The sequence below is a fragment of the Histoplasma capsulatum genome, genomic scaffold (genome assembly GCF_000149585.1).
Source record: "Histoplasma capsulatum NAm1 scaffold_8 genomic scaffold, whole genome shotgun sequence".
In the NCBI taxonomy this organism is placed as follows: Eukaryota; Fungi; Ascomycota; class Eurotiomycetes; order Onygenales; family Ajellomycetaceae; genus Histoplasma; species Histoplasma mississippiense.
The window spans coordinates 1,838,494-1,840,007 of record NW_001813975.1 but is presented as its reverse complement, the minus strand read 5'-3'; the positions used below and the strand labels follow the sequence as shown (position 1 = coordinate 1,840,007).

The following is a 1,514-nucleotide window of genomic DNA, read 5'->3' as shown; positions in this document are numbered from 1 at the left end:
ATGCTGTCCAAGGAAGATGTAACAATCATAGACAGAACTTCATGCCTACAATCACATCAATAGCCTTCACAGACACCATGAATTGAACCTCTCATGTGAATGCAGGACAATCAAGAGTATCTGATTTCTTCAGATGAGAAGTTACTGATCAAATCATCTGAGGAGTTTTCATTCATTGCAACAGGCCGGGGCACTTTGCAAGTCAATGCATCAACCCCGTGGTCTCAGCTTCTACACCACATGTGAATGCAACTATATCTATGGATAAACAGAAACAGGGAAAAGAAGAGCTCTCACTTTAAAACATGAATGAGAGCTCAAAAAGCAAGAAGCTAGCTGAAGATTTGAGCAGAAAATGCAAGTAAACACAATCATAATCTTTGCCATTGTAAACAACTTAGTCAACATATGAGCAATGATAGACAGTGGTTTCCTTCATTACACTTTTATAAATACTCAACTAATTGAAAAGTATAAACTTCAGTATATTCTCTTCTCTGAACTGTGTAAGCTTAGTGAATTTAACAGCCTCAAAGGATTCGCCTTCTACAATATGATAAGATTTAATGTTGATGTAGAGGGGTATGAGAAAAAGAATGTTTATATATATGAATTACAGAACCTTGAATACGATCTAATACTCAGTCTGTCATGATTTACAAAATTTGAAACCTTATTGAACGCATGCAATCAATGCTTTATTTTCCCAGAAGGTGACTGTGTTTATGAGAAGGATGTCAATAAAACCACTGATCTTACTCAAATATCAGCAGAGGCATTCAAGTTATTAACTCATCAAACATGCAAGAAGAAGGACGTTCAAGTATTTGCTGCTAGCATGGCAGATATCAAGAAAATGTTAGAAAAGTTAGAATTCAAAAACTTCAAGAAACTTCATAAGAAACTCTTTGAATCATATAAGAACTTCACAGATGTGTTTGATGAGAAAGCAGCTGAAAATCTCCCCTCTCACTAAGAACGCGGTATAGATCATACAATTGAACTCATCAAGAATAATAAAAATTCACAACTACTCTGAAGTTCTCTCTACAGCATATTGTGTGATAAGCTTCTCATTTTATAAAAAACACTCAATGAACTATTGGATAAAGACTTTATCTGCATTAGCAATTCATCTGCTGCAGCATCTATATTATTTGTAAAGAAATCAGAAGAAGGCTTATAATTCTGTGTTGATTACTGAGAATTTAACAAGATTACATGAAAGGATTGATATCCTCCCCCCCTCATTAATGAAACATTCAAATGAATAGAAAAAGCGAAATGGTTCATGAAACTTGATATCTCCGCGGCCTTCTACAAGATAAGGATCAATGCGAGTGATGGTTAACTGCCTTTTGTATGCGTTATGAGTTATATGAATGAACAGTGACCCCTTTTGGGATTAGCAAACACTTCGAGTACATTTCAGAAATATATCAACTGGGCTCTATGAGACTTGCTCAATGAGATAGCTTCAGTGTACATGAACATATCCTGATCTTTACTGATGG

The 1,514-nt window shown here is 35.3% G+C and overlaps 1 protein-coding gene across 1 annotated transcript; it reads left to right on the top strand.

Annotated features, from left to right (window-relative positions):
- On the top strand, nucleotides 1–976 carry HCAG_07470 (predicted protein; the record flags this gene model as incomplete). Its single annotated transcript, XM_001537998.1, has 3 exons — nucleotides 1–18; nucleotides 485–506; nucleotides 771–976. The coding sequence occupies 3 exons, from the start codon at nucleotides 1–3 to the stop codon at nucleotides 974–976; spliced, it is 246 nt and encodes an 81-aa protein (XP_001538048.1).
- Nucleotides 977–1,514: the final 538 nt, after the last annotated feature.